The following is a 23,070-nucleotide window of genomic DNA, read 5'->3' on the forward strand; positions in this document are numbered from 1 at the left end:
CATCTGTTTCCAGGTAATAAGCCATTAATTAGTTGGGATTTTAAGAAGGATATAACCAAATAATTACATAGAAACAGGTAAAGTTGCATTTTCCAGCTCTGATTCCACGTCATTTCATAGAAACTACCATCTCTGTTTCCAGGTAATAAACTTCTACCTTTGTTTTTTAGGAAGGATATAACCATACAGTATAATTACATAGAAACAGGTAAAGTTGCATTTTCCAGCTCAGATTCCACATTATTACATTGAAACTACAATCACACTAAGGAAACAAATCACACCTTAAATAGGGATTTGGGGGGGGGGGGTAACTATATGGTACCTACTACTGGTAACTACCGATAACTAATGGTAATTGTTTAGTAATTTCCTAGTAATAATGTAAATATTACAGGGTTAACTAGTGCGTAACTACATGGTAACTACTACAAGTAACTACCGGTAACTACTAGGAATTTGTTGGTAACTCCCTAGTATTAATGTAGATATCACCAGGGTATTACTATGTTATTACTGTGCTGTAATGTAAAGTGGTACCGATTTTCTGTATGTATTGCACATGCATACATGTATATTGTGTACATACTGGTTCACTCTGCAGCTTTATCTGTGCTATACTTTGGAAACACTACCTTTTGTTTATCCAGAGAACCGCTATCTAGTGTTCCAGCAAGTGTGTATGGCAGCTGTTTAAAATGTGCTTTGTAAAACAGGATTCCAGCACAAGCTGGTGTAGTATTTATTGCATACATGAGCAGCTCGAAAGTCATTTTTGTTAATATCTGATCATTTAAAAAGTACTGAACAAAAAAGGAATTGCTAATTTATTTTATTTTATATACTCAGCATTTATACGTTTTTCTAATTTGATCCAATTTTATTTTGTATTTTCATGCCTATGGTTTTTATTTATTTAGACAGTAGGAATCCCAGACCACATTGAAGGGATTTTTCAGTGTAAACAGTACAGATGGGTTAGGATTTGTATGATTTTATTTGCCAAAAAATACTTTTGTGAGAGACATCGAGAGAAATCACACTAATACACTCTTATTGTAGATTCGTTACTTTACTTCAGAATTTCATGCTTTACATTTCATGACAAGGTTAAAGACAAGGTTAACTGCCATCTTCCCAAGGAGATGTTTTTTGTTTTGTTTTTGTTTTTTTTTAAACCACAGTGAAAGCTCTTTTCCTTGGTGTTCAGTCCACATAATATCACAGAGCTCTTGGTGTCACTACAGTCTCCAAGTTTTAATTTGTCTCTCACTACTCCAAAGACTAGGAGCTCACACAGCTGTTAAAAGCCCCAAACAATTAAACATCATCATCATTTGTCCTTTCTGTGACATACTGTACAGAACTGTACACCAATGTCACACTTTTTCTTCTCTGTGAATATGAATACTGGTAATAAAAGCACATGGTTTATGAAGATACAGTATTGTATGTGTTTGTGTCATGTTATACGCAGTTGTTATGAGAATACACTCTTTGTCCCTCACAACCAGGAAGCAGATTATTCGGGTTTAGAAATGGCACTGATTGGTCTCATGCTTCTGCATGAAGTCTTGCAGCATGTTGCATGCTCCCCTGTTCTTTGATGCCCTGCACCTTTTCTCCTCTGGAATTTCCTCAAGCCACATCTCATTATCAAGGACATAGATAGGTCTGCGGGGGACAAAATCGATGTCTTTCAGTCACACGTCACTCCAATCATTTCATTATTTGCATGCACCTTCTAACACATATTGGTAGAACTTTCAAAAAAAAAAAAAAACTTTCAAAAAATTTTCAAAATCGTTTTACTCACTTTCCACTGTCATCTGTGATGTCAGAGATGGTCTTATCTCTACCCATGATCAGGTATTCCCGGTCAGTCTTCAGATCAATCTGACATGCTTTCCTCACAATCATATCACGCACCGCCCCATTCAACGTAACATCTTTACCTGTTATCACAGATACCATTGCAGTCATAAGGTAAAACAACTGACCAGAGCATTTTGAAGAAGTGTACAGGACTCACCTGCTATCTGTAGAATTCTAGTTAGCAGTGTGGTGTGATGTTTGAAGACACCGTCATCACTTGAGTTGATAATTTTGCCGGTGAATGCTGTCAAAAACATGACACAGGTTTAGTAAAATGCCTCATAAGGGAGACGTGTACTTTTTTGAGCTGTATGACCTCAGGAGAAATCTCACCATAGTCAACAGTTGGAGAGAAACAAGCAAAAGTGCTCCTTGTCTCATCCTTCATGTCTTTACTGTAAGTTATCTTCAGTTTGGGACAACCACCTACAACATGACAATGACACGACATGACAACATGAAAACCACCTACAACATGACAATGACACGACATGACAACATGACAACCACCTACAACATGACAATGACAGTGGATATACAGCGCCTTTGAAAGTATTCATGCGCTTAGACTTTTTCACATTTTATTGTGTTACAACATGGACATTCACAGTTCAGACATGTTCTCACCATCTTTGTCCCCCACCCGGCAACGCCGAAGGGGGAGGGGGATTAGATTGGCCCCTGTACGTGAATGCGTAGTATGTGGGTCCGGCACACATGTACCAGAGGCAACCACTAGGGGGCAATCGCCACAATTTTTCCCATTGCCAAGTACATTTTGCTTTGTACCTAAAAAACTATGCTTGGCGTCTCAGTGTGTAGTCTGGTCTACTTTCTAAATCCACAGAGTTCAGAGCTTGAGTTACGTAGCTCTTTTGGTGGCTATTCTTAGACCCTGTAAAATGCTCTGAGCAAATGAACAGTAGATTTATTATCATACCATTTTATTGCATGGCCTGTTTTCAATAGTGTTTTTTTTAAATAAACATTGTTGGTTCCTAAATGCTTACATTTTAGACCAAACAAAAAATATGATGGCCCTATATGCCAGCTCCATAGATACATCTAAACTAGAAAAGCCCACTCCAGTTATACATTCAACAACAGTACATGCTGACAGCATGCATCATGGGTTCACTGTTTTATGATGGACTTAACTGTGCTCGGGAGATATTCAATGCCTTGGGAATTTTCCTATATCCTTATATTGGTGCTTTTCAAGGACCTTGTCCCAGATTTGATTGGAATGTTCCTACTGTAGGTCTTCATGGTGTAGTCTTAGTTTGGGAATGCACTAACTAACCAATGGTGGGATCACTCAAGGACGGGTGTATTCTCAAATGCAATCCTGCTGCACACAGGCACCCACTAACTATGTGTCTACTGAAGAGCTTATTTAGAAGAGTCATAGCAATGGGGGTAAATACTTCAATCAATTATTTTTTTTTATTAATTTAGAATATGACGATTGACATCAAGTAACAAAAAATAAAATGTGAACGTGAAGTCCAAGAGGATGAATACTTTTCATAGGCACTGTACATGTAAATGTACACCCGCCCCCCCCTTAAAAAACAAAAGAACTAGCGTAAAACACACTTTTGTCTTTAGAATTGGAGATGAAAGCTGAGGACCTACCCTCTGCGCAAGAGCATACGTCCTTCTTGCAAAGTTTGGAAACCATGCTGCTTCTCTGCGGTACACTGTAGAACACCCCACACCTTATCTCTGCGAAGAGAGATTCACTATCAACCACACCGACAAAAACTACCGTCCCCAAACTGCAGATGACTGAGCAGCTTATCTAATAGACGGACAACACCATACCAGGCAGCCGCTGCCTTATTCAAGGTTCAAGGTGGTTTATTTCTCATATATTTTTAACATTATCTTTACCTTTTCTCATAAGATACTTGAACCATCTCAAAATGCTTAAGACCGTTATTGTCAGTGACACATGAAAATATGAGGACATAATCTATATATATACTGGCCTGGGTTATAATAATCATAATCCATATATATACTGGCCTGGGTTATAATAATCATAATCCATATATATACTGGCCTGGGTTATAATAGTCATAGACCACCACGCCAGCAGGCTGCACCAGCCCTATGGGACTGATCTGTTCAGCCCGGAACGTGACACACTGTGGAATCTCTGTGATCTGTAATTAAAAACATGATTTAAAACATATGACTTGCTTACTGTACATTGCTAAATCCATAGACATGTATCCATACATGTGGAATTTCTAGGTCAAATAATGATCAATGATAAAAATCTTTTGGAGTTGTTAATGCCAGGGTTCTTACCTTATCAAAGTAGAGATACACTTTGTTTGGGGCAATGTCATAATGGTCAATGTACCTCTCTGTACCCTTTACATTCTGTGAAAAATATAAAAAAAAGACAAATGTGATATGACATTCGATAGCTGTAGAAACATCAATGTAGAGACCTTCATAAACTTTAGCTGTACTATACTTCTTCAAGATCTTGTAAGTTTGGTTGTAATCCACTCAGAAGGGATACGTCCACTATAACCATTCCTGTAGATGTGCCGTTGTTCACTCTGCAGAAGAGTAGATGGTTAGATCTGATTGCGTCTTTTCTCCATGGAGCCACTCTTACCCCTGAGTGCACCCACTGTTAGGTTAATGCGCCCCACCTGTTATCTCTCTCACTGCTGCAGTACACTCACCCAACACAAACATGGTAGACCAGGGACTTCTCTCTCTCCTCCTCCTGGGGAGCCTGCCTCTTCCTGCGGGTGCGCAGGTCAAACCACTCCACCCTGCTCACAGGCTCATCACTCGGTTCGTCCTCTAGCTCATAGTTATAGTAGTCATCAAGCTCACCATCAGAGTCCTCACTCTCTGCAAGATACCACAGGCGTTTCACTGGGCCTGTACATTACTGTACACTAATGTGTCACGCTAGGAACACCTTTGATGTGGATGCATTCCTCCAGCGACTTACTTCTATACTTCACCTCTCCCTCCACAGAAATAGTGAGGTTGAAGTAATCGCACGAGGTTTCAGTCTGTTCCAGAGTTCTATATGTCTGTATAAGCTGTAGGGGGAACACACAATGGAATGTGGACATAAAAACTGTCCAAGCTCATAGGGTAATCATAACCAAACACAATGATTATTATAATCAACTATTAGGATTTCTGTCTGGAATATACTGTATGAGGCCTAACTTACTGATATTGTGCCATTCCCCTGCCCTCCTACGTTGACAGTTATCTTGCGTCCAGGAGTGACCTGTGCACACCAAGCAAAACAGTGATTAAAACAGAGACAAAAACATAGCTGTCAGCTCTCTGTGCAAAGTGTAAAGTGTAACTACTTGTACTCTGCATAGGTTTAAGAGCAGTGATAAAGTATTACCTGGAAGGCAGGTAAGTTAAGGGCACTGCGTTTGGTGATGTGCAGCCTATACTTCTGACCACCCTGCTCACACAGTTCAACATTAAGGTCCAGGTTATCCACAAGGTTGTCCAAGCTGCTGAATTTGACCAACGCCTCAAGGGCTAAAACTGTGTCCTTTAAGAAAGAAACATTTTAAGATGTGTCAGTATGGATGATCTTACACTGTAGCATCCTGAACAAGCCATGAGTGATATTGTAGGGGGATGACAGCATGTGCAGGTGTGTGTCCTGTGTCCTACCCTACAGTGAGCTGATGCTGGGGGTTCGTCCCACCTGTGTGGATTGGAATCCTCCTCCATACTTGCGTTGTTCAGTCAGCCACCTGGCGATACGAGTGGCGTAATGGATGTCCCTCGCAGCTACTGTCTGCAGGAGAGCGTACGCCGTGGTCTCCACGCTGATGGCGATAGCCTGGGGAACCTTATTGGCTCTTTCCTCCCCTATCAACGTCAGGTTCTTATTGGATTCCCAGTGGCAAGTGTCTGCTTCTGAAAAGAAGTAACTTAGGGGTGTCACATACGTGCTGTACAATATGGACAATTGGGAATTTGGTGCGCTCTGCTGTTGTACTGTAGTTGTATTGCTCTCAATGATAACTATTCCTGCGTCGATGTAATATCTAGTATGTCATACTGACCCTGGTCGCATATGGCCATGCCTCTGAGTTTGGTCTGGGCCTGCGTGGCCGCGCTGCTGGAGGTGAGAGACAGAGCGTAGGCTGTGATGGCCACAGCGAAGGGCCTCTGCAGGGAGTCCAGCTTGGCCTCCAGGTATCTTTGAGACTTTTGAATGGCTTGGCTCTTGAATTAGATGATAGATTATTGTATTTTTTAAACTTTCACATCAATATAGAAAATAATGATGTACAAAAAGAGGCAGTAAGTGATTCTGTATGACATTTTACCAGCTTTGAACTGTCCTCGGTGTATATTGGCAGGGCTTGGTGCATTGCTATCAGAACGTATGCCGTCAGAGACACATCTGCCTCAAACCCTCCGACTCCACCCTGTGATGAGAGAATGGAAAAGTTAATTGAGTAGCTGGTTACAATCCTTATTCCTAGTAACCCCAACAACAAACACCCATTCTTGCTCGATCGTCTCGTTGAGAGAGGTCAGGGAAGAATTTTTACAGCTCACTTTTCTGGCCCCCGGATGAAACTGTTTTTTTGCTTCCCTCTGAAATATGTAGGGGTGGGATCTATGCCCACCCTCCCATTGCTCTCTGTAAAGTGCATTGTGTTGCCTCTGTGTATGAAATGTGCTATACAAATAAAGTTTGATTTGATTCTCCCCAGGCCTGCTCCTACCTGCATGGTGCGGTCGTAGAGGGGGTTTGGGTCATTGAAGGCACCACTGTCCAGTTGTTTGGACACCAGGTAGGATATAGACTCCTGGATGTAGGAGTCCTCCACTACGATGACAGTCCTGGACTGGGTCAGCTCCTTGGCTATGAAGGCGGTTAGCCTGAGGAAAACACCAAAAGGATTTCAAAGGCTAAGGCAAAAAAGTGACAATTTAGGTTAAGCTCATTCAAGTTAGGTCATTGATTAATTGAAATTCCCAAAAGTATAGGTTACCAAATACTGCTTGGTCTTGACAAAAAAGCCCCATAAGAGCCATCTTGCTTCTTGAACATCAAGATTCGGCTGTATCCTTTAGAAGAAAGAAACTAATTTCAACATTTCTATTTTATTTTATAATAGTGTACTGGTTCTACAATAGGGATGGAAAGTGGCGAAATACTTTTCGAAATTCTCACACTTAGTAGGTTATTAGTGTAAAGACACTCACAAGTTTTTGTTTTGATAACTTCACCGAAATGGCTTCGTAATAATTATTAGAAAATCCGGTCTATGGGAGTTTACATTGAAACTCCTCTCAGATAGGAACAAATCCTCTAGGGGCGCATGTTTTCACTTTCCCTCAGTTATAACATTAATTATAATTATAACAGTTATAAAAAATAATCAATTTAGAACAATTGAAATTGTTCTATAATTTCTCCTGTCAGCCTCACCGCTCTGGATCATAGCCAGGGCCTCATCCCTGCGTTCAGCCCGAAGGTCAATCCATTCGCCAGTGGAATCCAGGTAGTTCATGGCGTGGATGGCTGGGGACATGGTCACCATGGTCTGTTCCGCACAACCCTTGGGCAGGGCTATAAGCTTATTAATCCCCTCCACGTTCAGACAGTTGTCCAAAGACTGACCCATCACTCCACCTATGAATGGAGTTGGACATAATGGCTACATTGAAAATACAGATCCTAAATACATCTGCTGTACAGTAATGCCACAATATTGTATTGCTCTGTCCTGTGTATGTCATTTGAAGTGACAAACTGGCCTCACCTTTGACACTAACATAGGCATCCAACTCTCCTCCAGGGACAGAATTTCGAGGTATTGGGACATCAAGTGTGACGGTATTAGCAGCTGTGTGACATCAGTGGACAGAGGGGTTGAAACCGGATATTACTGTACTGTACATCACGTTTCCATAAAATATGATATGATATGTGTTAAAGATAATGAAAACACATACTTCTGGGATCAATGTTGATTTCCGTTTGCTGAGAAAAAAGTTCCCCTTCCCCCTGAACAAAAAATTGTAAAATGATACAGTGCATACAATGTGTATACATACAATGTGTATGAGAAATGTTTTAGTCACTCATGTTCATACCAGGACTTTGAGATCTTTCTTGATTTGGTCCCGGGCCTTGTCTGTGTAGGCGTCCACGTGGATGGGGATGTTTCCGGTCCTCAGGGGTACGACGGTGAAATACACGGGCACTGCTGAGTTCGCAGGGACTGTGACTTCCTGTTTATCTCCCACTGCACTGCACAGCCCGTCCACTGGCGCCATTTCAACTGTCACCTACACAGAACATGGATGTGGTTATCCTGGCCGGTACAACTGTATCTAAAACAACTGAAAATAACCAGAGTATATGTCAACCGACAACTGTTTTTTTTGCATTGACTGCTGTCATTACCTCCAAACTTTCTGCCTGGTAGTTATACACAACAGCCTTAACCTCTAGCTGTTCATTTCGTTTGACGGAATATGGTAGCTTCAGAGAGACAAAGAAATCTTGGAAGACTGTTAGCGGCTTCGGCTCAGCAATACAAAATCCTGAGGTAAACAAAATGGCGTCAGTTACAATATAGGTTTGAGTGAGTAATATTTTAAGAATTTACTAATTCACCTGCCTTTTTTTGCAGAGATTCCCACTGCTTGAACCTCCCAGGTGGTTATGGAGTCTGGCACTGAAACCTTGTGACTAAAAAGGTGCATAATACAGTATGTGTTTACTGTATACAGTGTATGAATAGGCCGTGTTATGCAGTTCTGTGTAGAGTGAGTAGTGATGTGAAGAGTTGTAGGTTACCTTATATTACCAGAGACATCTACGTCTACAATGTCCCACATCCAGGTCTGAGGGAAGTAGCTACGCAGGCGCGCAGACATGTCGTTAAGCATTTCCTCTTCCTCCCCTACATCCTCGCCGGCTGGAGAGAGAGGATGAAGGCAACACGATGGGATCCCCTGAGCTGTTTGATCAGCCAGCGGGTTGTTGATTAATACAGTTGCTTGTGACAAATAAGATCTGACCTGTGGTATATTGTGGGTTGTAATGTTGTGAGTTGATCAGGTGGGTCCACCACCACTAGCTCTACCTAGGTTTCAGATGTTTAAAGGTGAAGAAGACTTTCCTTTGGGTGACCTCTCCTATTAGCCAGCCATGTGGCCTGCGTGTGTTTGGTGATTGAAAGTTAACGGTTGAACTACGGAGCTGTTTCGGTCTGACTCCTTTGCTGCCTGCTCAGGATATTATTTTATTTATTTACGATTTTATTTTTTACAGGGACAGTACATATTAATCAACAGCATACATTAAAAACATGACTATTAATATGTCAGTATTAGCTTAAAGCTAATTTTCAACTGTTGTCTCTGGGCGTGGTGTTTAGGCCGCTAAACCAGGCTCATTACATGAGCTCTCCTTTCCAGTAACGAGGCAGTGAGGAAATGGAGATCTAACAGGGACGTTCCTGTACCTCTGGCGAGGCTGTGAGTCTTCCTTTTTTTTATTTTGATGTCCTGCCTCAGCTTAGTGGCGTCTCTGCAGCATTTGAGGAAAGCGTCACGGCACTTCTGGGGTTGGTGTTGGGTATTGGCATAGCGTTGCTCACACGACAGGTCCCGGGGCTTGGCTCCATCGAAACAGCATCTCCTCTCTTTGTCCTTGTACCTGTTGACTGCAAGGCACATGACAGTCTCACTCACAGGGAAGAGAACCTCCTATTATAACACTTTTCCAATGAAATATTAAACTGAAGACTATAGGATTGAGGTATCAAGATATAACTTTTGCTATATATACTTCAATATTTCACTTTAAAGGTGTTTTTGTATGAAATATTCCTTTAAGATCAATGCAACTAGAACACCTACTAATCTTGGACATTTCCTGTTGCTGGTTCAAGGCCCTCTTCTGGCGTTTCCCTTGACTCTGACAGGTGTAATCTGGTGATCAGAACGGAAAATATTTAGCTCCACATAAAGTATAGAAATATTATGTTGTGCTGATATAATAGGGCCTATATATATATATCGATGGCCAAAGAGAGAGAGAGAAAACCATCTGTAAAATTCACTTTTTTGAGAAACGTTAAAAAAAACATTGTTTTCTTGCAGAATGAATTTTTTAAAGATACCCAATCATGCAGATAGGAGGTTTTGCTCTTCGGCCATCGATATATACAATATATACAACCATATATACTATACATATATGTATATATATATATACACACAACATATATACAACCAACCTTTTCTCACATCAGGTGCTTCAGACTGTTCACCCACATTGGTAATGAAGGCAAGACCAGCATTTCCAAGCACCAACGTATAATCTCTCCCTCCACCCATAGTACAGGCCAAGTCGTAGGAGTTCATGTAGTCAAACATCTGCAGGTGATAGCCATACATTACAAATTGTTACAGTATATTAGTGTATTTTACTGTAGAAAATTCATCAAGATTCAGATCGATTTGTATTTGTGTGTGTGAGTGTGTGCATGGAGGTCTTACCTTCTGGAGTGTTAGTTTGTTCTTCTTGTTGAGGATGTATACTGCCGTGTCCACAGCTGAGAGGGCCACCTTGTCTGCCTGGTCTGTGCGAACCTCCACACTAAATACCTCAGCAGGTTTGCGCTCCTTGAATGGAAGGATCTCAATCTAAAAACACAATCAGATTGTTTACACAAACGGGCTCTAATCTGCGCTTACTGATATCATACTTAACTCAATCGAAAAACAAACTGTGATATCAGGTGGCGGTATTACATTTCCTTGGCAGATATCTTTCACATCGGCCCACACAGAGTCAGCCACTATGGTCGCTTCAGCTGGGTCACGGTCCTCACTGAAGTAGTAGGCCAGCAGACGGAAGGAGGGGACCAGGTCCACACTGAAGGGCAGTCTGAGAGTGGTGAGCTCAGTCCTCTGAATCCTACTCATCTGGACAACCTTGCCTTTACTCAGAATCTGTGGAAAAAAGAAAGAAGTCACACTTACAGGTATTCACCATGGAAGTAAGGGATAATCAACGAGTAGGTGTGCGTTAATTAAGCAATAAACCACGAGAGGCCGTGTGTTATAGTGATTTTATAACAGCTAGGGGGCGTTGTTAGGCACGACACGAAGCAGAGTACAGAGTATTTTACCACTGCTTCTAGCCAATCAGAATCAAGTATCCCAACTCTCCGTTGTAGAAAAAGTATTTTAACATGGCTTCCAGCCAATCAGAATCAAGAACCAGAACTAAACGGTTTTGAGGCACGACGTGGAGGCGAAGAACCACCCGACGCGCAGCGGAGGATGGTTGCCTCCGCGAAGTGCCTTAAAACCGTTTAACGCACACCTATGAGTTGATTATCCCGCTTATACCATCGCCTCACATGCCAAAGGCAAATAAATATGTGCCATTTACTCGCATTTTCTTCATTAAAATATAAAGAAATTTTATTTATTTATGTGTTGCTCATTGCTGAGTGTCATTATAGTCTCTAACTGCTAAATCACGTTGCTATGGAATTACAAATTGAATATAATATTTCTTGGAGGAACAGCCATCCAATAGTTAACATGGGTTTGGAACCGTAAGTGAAATGGAAAGTGTCCGTTACCTTTTCTTTCAGCAATGTCTCTCAACCCTGGATACGACCTAGCAACCAAACAATGAGCCTAGCAACCCAAACTAGCTAATTCCATATTCTACAACTGAGAGTTTGGATACTTGATTCTGATTGGCTAGAAGCAGTGGTAAAATACTCTGTAACCAAGCCCCCAGGATTCGAAATCTAAAGTGAAGGCCTATTGAACCGCGCCATCTTGGCTAGATTTGTAGTCTTTTGGCTATTTCCGGTGACTTTTGTACTTGCGCAGTTAAGCTTTTCTGTCCGACGCGCGTCCACGAAAAAGTTCACGTTTATGTGAAATGTAGACGCACGTTCCCGGCTCTCTCCGCTTTGATTTAGCAATGAAAACCGGCTTGCATATTAACCTGTTTTTGTCAAATATATCCATTGGAGAAATTATTTTTTCATCCAGGCATCTTAGTTTTAACAGGTTAAATATAACTGAACATGTTTTGTTTGCTAGTAGATGGTATTCATTCCGTTCGCGATAACGTTATTGCAGCCAGGCTAAATTCCTCCAGGGAGCCAGTGACCGGCGAGTTGAAAAGCTTCACTCCCCGCCAGCAGGAGCTTTGGCCGCTGCTACCGCATCTCGGATAACCCGCTGAGTTCGTGGCTGCTATTTCACATTGGCCCTTGATCAATCCCAATACCGATCCATGGTAATAATGAATCAATCGTTCAGATCAGATCGGCAGTGCTGCATGCATGTTACAACATCATTGTTAGCTTTATTAACATAACCATAGCCTACATTTATCTCTCTAACGTTAGGCTATCCATCTTACACCAGTCGGCCATTCGATAGCTAGAAGCCGGGAACGTGCGTCTACATTTCACATAAAAGTGAACTTTTTCGTGGACGCGCGTCGGACAGAAAAGCTCAACTGCGCAAGTACAAAAGTCACTGGAAGACCAGAAAAGCACAACTGCGCAAGCACAAAAGTCACCGGAAATAGTCAAATGACTACAAATTTGCCAAGATGGCGCGGTTCAATAGGGCTTCATTGTTGATAGCGGTCAGTGAATGGAGTGACTGTATCCAGTTCTATTAATACATCCATGTCTGTAACCCACTGCTGCGACCGCATAACAATTAGTATTAATGCGCCGTCAATCTCATTGACGAGGCCATTGATAAAAAAAATCAAGTGGTAGGCTATGCTTTGCGTAGCAACCACTCGCAGCAACCTCGCCTTTTTCGTATTCTATTACAAAAACGCACTAATCAGTCCGACTCCAACACTTCCCCTACTAGCAAAAACGAGTGCTCTGGAGAACTGTTTTAATAACTGCACCATGGCTGGAAATATTCAAATAAACGTGAACCACCCGAATTATGCCTTATGGTTTATGCGAACAAGGCCAACCCAAATAGGCGAGATAGCTTATGTTGCCTGGCAACCATTTAATTCAGAACTATAGCCTATCGCGGATGATTTTGTAAATACTAAAATGATAATAATGATCAGTAAATAAATGATTGAATGTTACTACTGAGTGTTTTTTGTGAATATATATATGTAGTAACCGTTGTAGAAAAGCAATTGACCACTCGAGGCAGTGGGTTACCTGTAACCCACTGCCTCGAGTGGTCAATTGCTTAAGTCTACTGTACCCATATATCTATGACTGTAGCTACCTGATATTGCTAGATAGCAATGAGCGAAGTGTAGGCTACTGCATATTTGCTGTGCAACATAGAAATCGTCCAGCTGTCAAACCTAGTTGCCAACAAACTATGTATGATAGCCAGATTGTCCTCAACTCCAAAAGTATTGTTTTCATGTCGTGGTATATTATCAGTCGTATCCAATACATCCATGGTCGTATCGTTCATTGTGAGTTGATTTGCGAGGACGAGGTGTCGTATCATTATGTGAAGCAACAGGGTTATTAGAATCCAGCAATTGCCTCTTCACACTGTGATATATTTGGATGCCGTATATACTGTAAATGAATAAATGAGGCGGAGACAGTTTTCCATACGGCTGGCTTCTTTTACTGCAACTATTAGACTGAACAAAATCATATCTGGCTACTACACCACTAACGTGCACCACCACGTTATAACACAAAGTGAAAAAACAGTTTTTGATTTGGGGACAGTGAGGTGTCTGGCTATCATAAAGAGTTTGTTGGCAAATAGATTTGACAACTGGACAATGGATGTGCACAGCAAATATGCAGTATCCAACAATTCATTCATGGCTAGCTAGCAGCAATATGGTACCAGTGTTGCCAAGTCTTCAGTAAGGGAAGTAGCTATAGGCTGTGCCAGAAGTCGCTAGAAGTAGCTAGATGGCGGCGGGGGGGGGGGGGGGGGGGGAGGGGGGGGCTACAAACTATTGACATATTTACAAACTTTTTGTTGTTGTTGTTGCTGTATAATATTTTTTACAGTGCAACCCTAGTAGCCTACATCAGCCATGTGATGATGATGGCATGGAAAAAACAAACTATTTATTTATTTACAAACTTTTTTTGTTGTTGTTGCTGTATAACATTAGCTTTTTTCTTTTAAACAACGTATGTCTGTAAACCTAAAGAATAACAGAAAAATAATATAGCCTACAGGGCTAAAACTTAACCTAACGTCACCAGTATCTAGGTAAACTAGTCGTTTCTGACAATAGTTGTTGCGGGAGGGATCCCAGCGCGTGTGGTGTGTGTGGGCGATCGAGGGAGAGAGGACGTGAAGGCAGCAAAAAATGTTTTCTCTCGTCGTGAGTGAGCTTAGCTCGCTTCCTTGTCAACACAATAATTCCCCAAATGACCAGAAAAAGTAGCTAGATTTGTCGCTAATCGCATTTCATGAAATAAGTCGCCAGAGGGGTCTGGAAAGTCGCTAAATCTAGCGACAAAGTCGTTAAGTTGGCATCACTGTTGGGGTGAGCTCATTTGGGTTGCTGTCAAAGCCGGCGCAGTGATTTAGATCGGTAATTAAACTTCAGCCGAACTACGTGTGCTACGTGTGCGTATACACGGTTTTAACGCACGTCTGCTGGCCAATCAGGAAAGAGTATTAACCCAGGCTATGGTATAATGCAAATTAACCCACTGTATGTAGCACCCTACCCTTTCAACACTACTGTACCTCACATTGGGTATAGTATATGTATGGATTACACAAATGGGTCATATTGTAACCTGTCAATATACACCACGTCATAGTGGTGGCTGGGGGCACAGTGGTGAATAGATGGTTTAATATTCTGGTTTAATATTAATAGATAAAGACAGTAGCCTACCATATGCTATATTCACACAATTAATCAATACTGTTTACTTGATTATTAGGCTAGGTTTAGGCATAAAAAACAAATTCTTAGGTTTATGTTTAGGGATAGAAGGGGAAACCAGAATGGTTATGTTAGGTTTAGGCATGAAAAACAAAATAGGGTTAGTGAAAAATCATGGTTCTAGTTGCAATGCAACAATTTGCATATTGCCCAAACAGGTCTACAGACGACACCATTGCACTGGCACTTCACGCTGCCCTTTCACACCTGGACGAGAGACACACTTATGCAAGAGCTACAGCTTTGCATTAAACACCATACTTCCCTTAAAACTGGTGTCCAAGCTCAGCTCATATAGGAACATGGGAAATAATCAAAATCACACGCCCTCTACAGACAGACATAGTCTTGGGGGCTTTTCTTTTGCGTCTGGACTGATATTATTTTACCATGTAGTAGATATAACTAGGCCTGGGGGTGTTCGGAGGTGTGATGTCTCTGAGGGTGATCGTCATCTCCTGGCCTGGCTCCAGAATGCGGTTCTCGATCTCCACGCTGAGGTAACTCCCCCTCTCAGCTTTGGGCGCAGTCACTGTCATCTCAGCATCGCTCAGAATCACCTCCTTCTCCTCTCCCTCAGCAAACACCTAGAGTGATGGACGTATAAGTAGACTCATTATCAAACTATATCAAAACCATGTTATTTAATCCAAACAAGTCTCACTGTATCCGCCCTCGACCTTGATGTCCATAGACTTGGCCTGTCGGGGTGCCTTGAAGGTGAGGGCAACTTGTCCTTTGGAGTCGCTTGGACTCTCCACTTTTATAGATTCATCACTGCCCTCTGTGAGCTTCGCGGTGATGACGGCCTTCAAACGCAACTGAGGGGCTGCGATTCCATCTGGGTAGGTTGTGGTGGCCTGAGAATGAAGTAGAGAATGATGTCAAACGTCAAGTTATATGCTGAATTTCCAAGGCAAGGATGTGTGAAAACATGTGATGTCTTTGAGAGGGTGAACAACATACAGTACCAGAACTGAAAACATTCCTCCAGGAGTGAAGTATTCCTTAGTCTTAGACAAGTCAATGATGTAAGGAGTGTTTACTATTGGCACGGTGCTCTCTGCTTCCTCCAGATCCCCACCTGTGTGTGAGAGAAGAACTAATCACACTAGTCAACACTAAAACAACTAGTCACACTAATATCATAGGAATGTCTGGCGGTTGAGAATAATGGCATACAATCACAACATGTAGTTCTGTCTGTGTGACTATTTGATACCAGTCCAGTTTCCTTGCATTTTGTGTTGGACTTACTTGCTGTATCTATAGCTGTCACTGCTATATAAAGGCTGTAGCCTTCCATATGCTCAATTATTTGATGTACTTTTTCACGTAGGTCTCTTGTTAGCAGGGCAATGGTGACAATGCCATCTTGAATCTATAGCACAATACAACACAATAGAAAGGTTACCCTTTTCCTCCAGTTCTTTCAATTGAATTAAAAAGTTAAGGGTAATTGCTCACCAGATTCTTGTTCTCGAGCCCAGTAAGATAGGTTGTATTTCCTTGTTCATTGTCGATGAGTCCAAACCTCACATAAGCTATGCCATTGACTCGTTTGCCATAGGTATACCTGGAGTAATGTTTAGAATAAGTAGGGTTTAAATGGGTGGAAAGTGTTATATCCCAGCATTTACAAATGGAAAGATTGTGAACATGTATGTGTGCAAATATGTATGTGAAGGTTTGAAAAAACAATTCACATAAGTTCCCATGGAAGGTTTCCTCTTTTGAAAATTCTCAGAATGTTGAGAATGTTGTTATAATGGTGCATTCGTTTGTGGTCGGAGCTGGCAAGTCGCAAGTGGCAAAATACCTACCTCCGACGTGTGTGCATTCTAGCTATAGCGAATGATATGATGATGATATGATATGATATTGACGTCAGCCGGCAACTGGGGGCTGAGAAACATATCCGAATTTGCGACGAGGAAGTGCGAGTTCATGCGGCGTTTTATTTAATCATTCCTAGTAGCAAGTCGCAATTTGCCACCTCCCAGTTATAAAAGAACGCACCATAAGAAACAAATTGCAAGTCCATAGGCAAATATTCTATTAGTCAAACTCACCTTACTGTCACATTGAATGTAAATGAATCTTCTGTCAATAGATAGTATGGTTTCAAAGCTTCTATCTTCACCTCATATCTTGGAAGAACTAAGTACAGGGAAACATATTGTCGTAGTAATACAGCGTACTGTAACACCTGTCCACCGTCAGATGTACAATAGTGATGCCTAATACAGTACATTATAATCCCTTATAGTTGCTATGTCCATCTCCTATTTTGACAACATTAAGGTTAGGTAATGAACTCATGTGGTTGTGGTTAGGTATTAAACTCCTGTGGTTAGGGTTAGGTATTGTAGTAAGGGTTAGTGCTGGGGACTACTCCAACAATAAGCAATAGCACAACAAAAAGGGTTACACTTTGTTGGGATCAAACTTGGGACCATTTGATACTGTAGCAGCATTTTCTTGTTGTTATTGCGTTATGATATAAAGTCAAGAATATCTGTTTATAACGTTATACAAGTGGCTTACCATATTCCCTGACCTCAAACTGCACAGTAGAGTTGGACATCGGATGGTGAAGATATGATGCAAGAATTGTCCAATGGCCCGCTCTACAATGACAACATTATTCGTAATATACATTAATCGCATAGATGGTCAGAGCATTACACATGAACTGTACTGTATGTGCTATGGCATTACTTGTGTATCTTTATTTTCAATCAAATCATAAAGTCTTTGTTTACAAGTTGACAGCAGGCCTATGTATGAAAAGTTTAAAGGGGTAGTGTACTATTTTGAACATTTAGCCCTATTTGTGGTCTGTCTACCATGAACCTGAAATATAGAGACCATAATTTCACTGATCGTTCCAGTATTGAGCTAGCTGCAGTTTTTATGCAGGCTCTCACTGGGCTACAATGGAAGTCAATGGGGCATACGTAAATGCGTTGGGAAAACTATGATAAAGTGGTTTTCCGAGACGGGAAGCACAGGGTGTAATCTTACCAGTCTCAGTATGCTCTCCTGTGAAATGTAACTCAATCTGAATGTTTTTACATGTTTGGCATGACACACTACCCTTTTAATTCGCTTATATTATATATCATTTTTTCACACTCTTTTAAGGAATGTAATACTATCATCTGCACCATGGGTGGTTGTGCAATAGAGAGAGTATAAGTACGTAAGTAAGTATGTAAACTTTATTTATATAGCGCTCTTCAAAGCACGGATGCACAGAGTGCTTTACAGTAATAAATTAAAATCAAACATAAAATATGCAATCCGTATACCTGGGGATTTTTATTGATGAAAAGAAGAGAGGTTTTACAGTCTACTTTATTGTGGGGATGTTATTTTTATGCACGTTGCCCCTAGTACCTTGAAACAGCTTGACACAATCTATCACTCAGCACTTCGTTTTATATATCATTTTAGGATCCACCACTGTAATTTGTATCAGGCATTAGGTTGGACATCCCTGGCCGCTATCTTACAAAAGCTACCTAACATCCCTCATCACTTGCTAGTCATCACCAGACAAGGTCTCAAGACTGGTTGACTCTTCAAGTCCCTAGAGTCAATGCCAAAATGTTCTATTTAATAGGAAAGGCTGCTTATGGACTGCTCCTCAAGCATGGAATACATTAGATAACCTAGTCACCTTGGACATAAAAAAAAAAAAAGATTCAGGAATATTGGGTCAAGGTCTGTGTATGTCCTGGGTAATGTTGTCATGTATTTAAATGTGTATGTATGAATGTGATTTCATATTGTCTATATTGTTTTTATATTGTTTATAATGTATTGTGTAACCAGGGTACCATTGGAAATGAAGCCTTGCTCTCAATGGGCTCCTGTGGCTAAATTAAGGTACAATTAAAGCTAAAAAACATTATTTTTGTTTGCAGTTCTAATATGCTTGCTCAAAAAAATATAATAACAATAATAATATTAAGAATAATAATAATACATTTGTTGATTCTAAAAAAAGTGATTGAAAATTAAGTTACAAAATGAACACCATAATTTCTCTCCTATGGAAAGATCACTTACATCTCAACATCTGGGATCCTGATGGTTTTCTTGATGATATAACTCTCCTGCACTGTCTGTTTGTCCACCATCAAGCCTCTGGAGTTCTGGGAATAGGTCAGGGCAGTGAGGATAAGACCAGAAAATTCCAGTTTCCAAAAAAGTGCTACTAGTGGACATTACAGGTGTCGTGTGCGGTTTGTGATTTCCTGTTAGATTAGATTTTTTTTTGAAAGTTTTTGAAACATGCAACTGACAAAAGCCAAGCCCTTCCCTTCAGGCATCCCTCCAAAGCCACTCCCCAAACTGAGGGAAAACAAATGACAGTTGCTAGCAGGTAATGTAAGTACGTTGACTGGCAGGTAGCCTCACGTCACCAGGCGCTCCTCGGGGGAGAGCATGGCTTCTATTCACTGTTCAGTGCTTGGTTTCCGGTCTAGAGCCCGCTGGGATCCTGTCACACAAATGCTAAATCGAGCAGCCTAGTCTTGGTCAGAATAAAACATGGACATACCAAACGAAGTAGCCTATTCCAGAAGAAGTTCTTGAATAAACTTGCCACATCGTGTCGTAGGCTTATGGGTAGGGACGTTTTTGGACAGGGGGATCCAGATCCGCTTAGACCGGAAGCCACAACTGCAAAGCGAATAGGCCTCAGGGTGACTGGCAGATAAGCCATCCAATCATTTCAAGTTTGCAACTCAAAATGATTGGACGCACTTAATACAGTCCTGCGACTTCCCCAGATTATGGATTTATTTAATTTTAGTATCAGAGCACTTTATTTATTGATTGCTGCTGGGATGTAATGAGAATTGGAAAAAATATATAACAAAAAGTTATTCTGAGCCAAACCGCATACTGCACCTTTAAGTAGTCTGTATCTCGCAATACTTACAAATATCCTGACTTGGATTTTCTCATCTACAGGCATCAGATAGTTATCCAAAGTGAAGACCCTAAATTTGACTGTAAAGGGAAGATACAGTCAGGGCCATTGATCAAGATTTAAACAACAACAGTCTGCACATGCTGGCATTGTTTCACACAAGCCATAGACAATCGAATCGGCCACTTGATTCAATGTGAATACCAACCACCAAAAATAACAAACAAACTGCACCTTTAAAGGAGAATGTTCATTTTTGACAACCTGGACCTTACGGCATATTATAAGACGTTTGTCTCACAAGATAACTTTGGTGTAATTCGGAGGCCTGTAGAAGAAATTTAAAATCAAGTCATCTTCTATATCCTCAAAATCTGATAAATATTCAGCCATATTGCACACAATATTCCAGGCACCAACAAGCTGATCGTAGCGTAGAAGCTGCATTCTCAGTGCCCCGTCCGCCGCCATTACATGGATATACTTAGCTCACGCTGGATTTTAAATTTCTGCTACAGGCCTCCGAATTCCACCAAAGTTATTTCGGTGAGTCAAACATCTTATAATATGCCGTAAATAAGGTCCAGGTTGTCAAAAAGGAACATTATCCTTTAAGTGTTGGCCTCCATTGGAGTACATTGAAAGCCATTTATACTTTGTGGAGCCACTAGGGGGAGCTGGTAACAGCTATCCATCTGCATTACTCTCCCGTAAATCACAATAGTCATGCTAAATTCATTTATTTGCATTTCTCCTCCACTATTTTGCACATTCATGTAGAAATGTCCAAGCTTGCATATTCATTAAAGCAAACACAAAAATGGACAAGGCATATCTTGCAAATTTGAGAGATGCATTTCTCAGTGTACCCAGTTAGTAGATCAGCTTGGACATTTTTGTGCACATAGTTTTTAGTACAGTATGTGCCTTTAGTAGCTCAGTCCCCCAAGAGCGCCACCAAATCTGGACCCCATGTTTTTTTTGTTTTTTAAAAGTAGCACAACAGGATGGTATACTTCACCATTTTCCCCAGGATTGTAGATTGGTTTATCTGTCTGGATGAAGATATAACCCTTTCGTGTTGATAAAATTATGTTTTTTTTTGCATAATACTTCTTTGTTTCTTTATTTTGAAGAAAGATCTCTTCACTTTCTACTGTCAGTTGAATTGCAGGCCGTTGTTTTGTATTGGTTTGTCCAGAGTTTGTTCCACTTATTGCTGCAGTATACGCTTCCGTGATCACCTATAGAGCATGAAGATACTGTAGTTATGGTGGGAGTAGAAACACTGCAGTGGTCAGTTGAGCTTCTGAGGCATGGCTTAGTAAATAGGATGGAGAAATACATTTACCTTCATTTTAACCACAGCCAGGTAGTCATTTCCTTCATTAAGATATACATTCTGTCTTTTGGATATGATTTTGTTGACTTTTGCTGTTTGGTGCTCAAAGTACATATTAACTTGCATAGGTTTGGTTGCTCCATGGAGCTGCACTGTGACCGTTTCCTCCACTCCCAAATGAACTATGTTCGGAGCAGTGATCAGACATCTGTGGAGCATGGCACAGACACATACACACACACACACACACACACACACACACACACACACACACACACACACACACACACACAGAGATCATAGTACTACACATGTATACATACCTAATAAACAGACTGTAATCTTATGCAAACAAAACATTAAAGAAGACAATGTACTCACTTCGGTTTTTGTGTACTAACTGCAGCCAGTGCAGACATGAGAAGAAGTACTATTGTAAAACTCATCTTGCAGCTTCACTTTTTCATGCCTCTGCAGCAAAGTCCAAAACGACAATGAATTTACAAAATTCACTGTGGAAGTTATTTGTTTCTTCAGATGTTCTGTCAGACTGCTGAGTCACACTGGGCTGCTAAAAGCAAAGCTGAGCATCAACACATAGCCTTCCTCTGGGGTTCACTGAGGAACATTCCAAACTTGGCACTGGACATGGAGGGATTGTGAAAGAAGTCACATGATTTCCCAGAATCCAGACACAAAAAAAAATCTTTATTTGCACCACTTTGTGCCTCAGGTCTATGTTGAAATTACATATAGGACCAATGACCGTAGGGTCGGCAGATCAGGATAGTCTACTATCTAAACTAATACTGAAACTAATAACACCTAAACTTAAAGGAAAATGCTCGTTTTTGACAACCTGGACCTTATTTACGACATATTATAAGAAGTTTGACTCACCGAGATCACTTTTGTGTTGTTCGGAGGCCTGTAGAAGAAATTTAAAATCCAGCGCGAGCCAGTATATCCATGTAATGGCGTCGGACGGGGCAACGGGAATGCAGTTTCTCAAAATCCATTTTCGGCCGCTAAACGGTTGTTTTCATCAATCAGATTGGATGAATCGACAGTTGAGATTCCAGCTCCAGCACGCATGCGCACAGGCCAGCGCGCAGACTGGCTATTCTCCCTCACATTCTCTGCGCTACGATCGTTGTTGGTGCCGAGAATATTGTCGTCGTCATTCGTCCGCAACAATCCGATCGTAGCGCAGAGAATGTGAGGGAGAATAGCCAGTCTGCGCGCTGGCCTGTGCGCATGCGTGCTGGAGCAAGTGGGGGAGAGGCGTGTAAAGATCATATTACAGAGGCTAAAGACCCGGTATTTGAAAACAAAAACAACAATGGCTCGCGTTGCGGAATCTCAACTGTCGATTCATCCAATCTGATTGATGAAAACAACCGTTTAGCGGCCGAAAATGGATTTTGAGAAACTGCATTCCCGTTGCCCCGTCCGACGCCATTACATGGATATACTGGCTCGCGCTGGATTTTAAATTTCTTCTACAGGCCTCCGAACAACACAAAAGTGATCTCGGTGAGTCAAACTTCTTATAATATGTCGTAAATAAGGTCCAGGTTGTCAAAAACGAGCATTTTCCTTTAAACTAAGCATTTTTTTTTTTTTTTTTTTTTAAATAAATAAACTAAACTATTACATGTATGAATGCAGAGAGAGATATATATAGAGATATATATAGAGAGAGATCAGAAGAGGCCAGTTAGCCTGGGATACATTGAACCTACAATCAGGGTCAGGTGATGGTTCCAATGGCTGGAAGGATTTCAACAGTGCTCCTAATAGTGGAGGAACCATTCATCCATCCATCCATCTTCATCCGCTTATCCGGGGTCGGGTCGCGGAGGCAGCAGTTCCAGCAGGGGGCCCCAGACATCCCTTTCCCTAGCAGCATCAACCAGCTCTGCCTGGGGAATCTTTAGCCGCTCA

The 23,070-nt window shown here is 41.2% G+C and overlaps 1 protein-coding gene across 2 annotated transcripts; it reads right to left on the reverse strand.

Annotated features, from left to right (window-relative positions):
- Positions 1-1,121: 1,121 nt before the first annotated feature.
- Positions 1,122-21,729, reverse strand: c4 (complement component 4). Of its 2 annotated transcripts, none has more exons than XM_084443587.1 (41): positions 21,505-21,729; positions 21,133-21,331; positions 20,803-21,025; positions 19,791-19,861; positions 18,914-18,999; positions 17,384-17,466; positions 16,909-16,996; positions 16,304-16,412; positions 16,094-16,217; positions 15,808-15,920; positions 15,517-15,696; positions 15,226-15,423; positions 10,681-10,881; positions 10,426-10,572; positions 10,164-10,302; positions 9,784-9,855; positions 9,387-9,587; positions 8,717-8,837; positions 8,538-8,608; positions 8,321-8,460; positions 8,008-8,202; positions 7,867-7,918; positions 7,674-7,757; positions 7,340-7,543; positions 6,900-6,975; positions 6,630-6,786; positions 6,225-6,326; positions 5,958-6,120; positions 5,594-5,808; positions 5,279-5,434; positions 5,093-5,152; positions 4,862-4,955; positions 4,584-4,758; positions 4,367-4,454; positions 4,195-4,269; positions 3,944-4,046; positions 3,514-3,603; positions 2,209-2,301; positions 2,033-2,119; positions 1,817-1,955; positions 1,122-1,674 (listed from the first exon to the last, which is right to left on the reverse strand). In XM_084443587.1, exons 1-41 carry the CDS (start codon positions 21,567-21,569, stop codon positions 1,533-1,535), a joined length of 5,181 nt encoding a protein of 1,726 aa, XP_084299713.1. In that variant the 5' UTR covers positions 21,570-21,729; the 3' UTR covers positions 1,122-1,532. The 2 variants fall into 2 exon arrangements, with proteins under 2 accessions (XP_084299713.1, XP_084299712.1); XM_084443586.1 differs by having other exon boundaries at positions 8,717-8,879.
- Between the last annotated feature and the right edge of the window lie 1,341 nt (positions 21,730-23,070).

The sequence above is a fragment of the Borostomias antarcticus genome, assembly GCF_949987555.1.
Source record: "Borostomias antarcticus genome assembly, chromosome: 1".
Classification (NCBI taxonomy): Eukaryota; Metazoa; Chordata; class Actinopteri; order Stomiiformes; family Stomiidae; genus Borostomias; species Borostomias antarcticus.